Here is a 1,530-nt window from a genome sequence, read left to right as displayed (position 1 = left end):
TTAAGTTATTGTTATTGTTATTGGTTTATTGTGTGTGGTTATTGTTCGGGACGAACAATACTAAGGAGGGGGCAGTCTTGCGTCATCGAGTCACATGACTACTGTGACGCAACGTTTCTAGAACTATCATGTACTTTGGCGAATGCTCTAGTGTTTGCTAGATGGGGTAGGCGGATATATATAATAGGGGAAAACGTGACGCGGGAGATTATTGTAATGTGTGGGTAGATAGTGAGTAACTGAACTGCAGTCGGAAGTATTGTTGACGTTCGTTGATTAGCGTTTGTTTTAACGCGATTGTTGAAGTTGTGTGTATCTGTAAAGTTATATTCGGAAAGAATAAATCAGTTTTATTAAGAAAGGACTTGTGTCGCTTAAGTTTCGTAGGAACGAAGTTACGGAAAATCAATTAACGAAACAGAGACGTAACAGAGATATAGTTAACTTAAAAGTATTGAAGAAAAAATCAAACTTACTATAACAATTAAAAAGTATAAATATTGATAAAATAATACATCATTAACTTAATATAAGAAAGTGAAGGACATTATTTTTCACGCTCTCTTTCGGAAACTTGTGTATTCAAACCTAAGTATAACACTCCCTTATATATATATATATACCAGTCATAACATAAAACTATAGAAAATGACTTTAAATGACATTAAAATGCTGACTTGATCTCTTACCTCTCATAAAGAAGATTGTACTGTGATAATGCAGCACTTACGTGGTCAAAAATTAATATCAAGGACAGTACTGTCAATGCGATATGTAGATCGGTTCGATTATTTTTCATGGCAAGCTTAGATTTTCGAAGCTGTTTCCTCGTTGTACTCTGCAACACTTAAGTAAGAATGAAACTATGTGGTTAATGAACGTTGAATGTTTAGGTAAATATTTCATAAGTTTGTTCGTGCGCATACAACACTGAGCAGAGATATGGGAATATCCATTCACCCCTTCACATCCGGAGGAAAGAAACGCACCCAACTGTTCTTGCTTCACTATTAACTGAATGGAAGTTATGAGAATTGTAGAACACACCGCTATCAGTGATGACGCAGGATCACGTAAAAACAAGCGTAAATGTACAAACACGTGATTGCCCAAGCATCAAACAATACAACCGGATGCAAGATACTTTTGTAACCTAAGTACAAAGAAATCGTTACGGAATTGAATTCTGTTTGGAAAACACTCGCTCAAAATTGCATCCAAACTTTACAACCAATTTTATCTGAAAATACTGATAAGGGATTGTTTTATCAACCGGAGTAGAGAAATTAAAAACACACCTCTATTATTGTTTCACTATTTGAGAAGCGTTAAGTGTTGTTTTAACTTAAAAAAAGACATTATTTTACTGGGGCCTTAACGCTTTTCTCTAATAAATATGTCCACTGTTGGGTCGACGGTAAGTTTACAGATTTATAACGCAAAAAAATCCTTGCGGCTTTGATTTAATTCCCCACCGTAGACACAGCAGATAGTTCAATGTGGTTTAGCACTACAACAAACAAACAAAGA

General features: G+C 35.1%; 1 protein-coding gene across 1 annotated transcript in view; it reads right to left on the bottom strand.

Moving 5' to 3' along the window:
* The window catches only part of LOC106471717, a 13,874-nt gene extending 12,836 nt beyond the window's left edge, over positions 1 to 1,038 (bottom strand). The window contains exon 1 of the mRNA XM_013932341.2: positions 690 to 1,038. Coding sequence (XP_013787795.1) covers positions 690 to 799 — 110 coding nt within the window. The 5' untranslated portion in view covers positions 800 to 1,038. The remainder of the gene's footprint in view (positions 1 to 689) is intronic.
* Positions 1,039 to 1,530: the final 492 nt, after the last annotated feature.

Source organism: Limulus polyphemus, unplaced genomic scaffold, assembly GCF_000517525.1.
Source record: "Limulus polyphemus unplaced genomic scaffold, Limulus_polyphemus-2.1.2 Scaffold114, whole genome shotgun sequence".
NCBI lineage: Eukaryota > Metazoa > Arthropoda > Merostomata > Xiphosura > Limulidae > Limulus > Limulus polyphemus.
The sequence above is the reverse complement of the archived record's forward strand: the minus strand, read 5'-3'. Positions and strand labels throughout refer to the sequence as shown.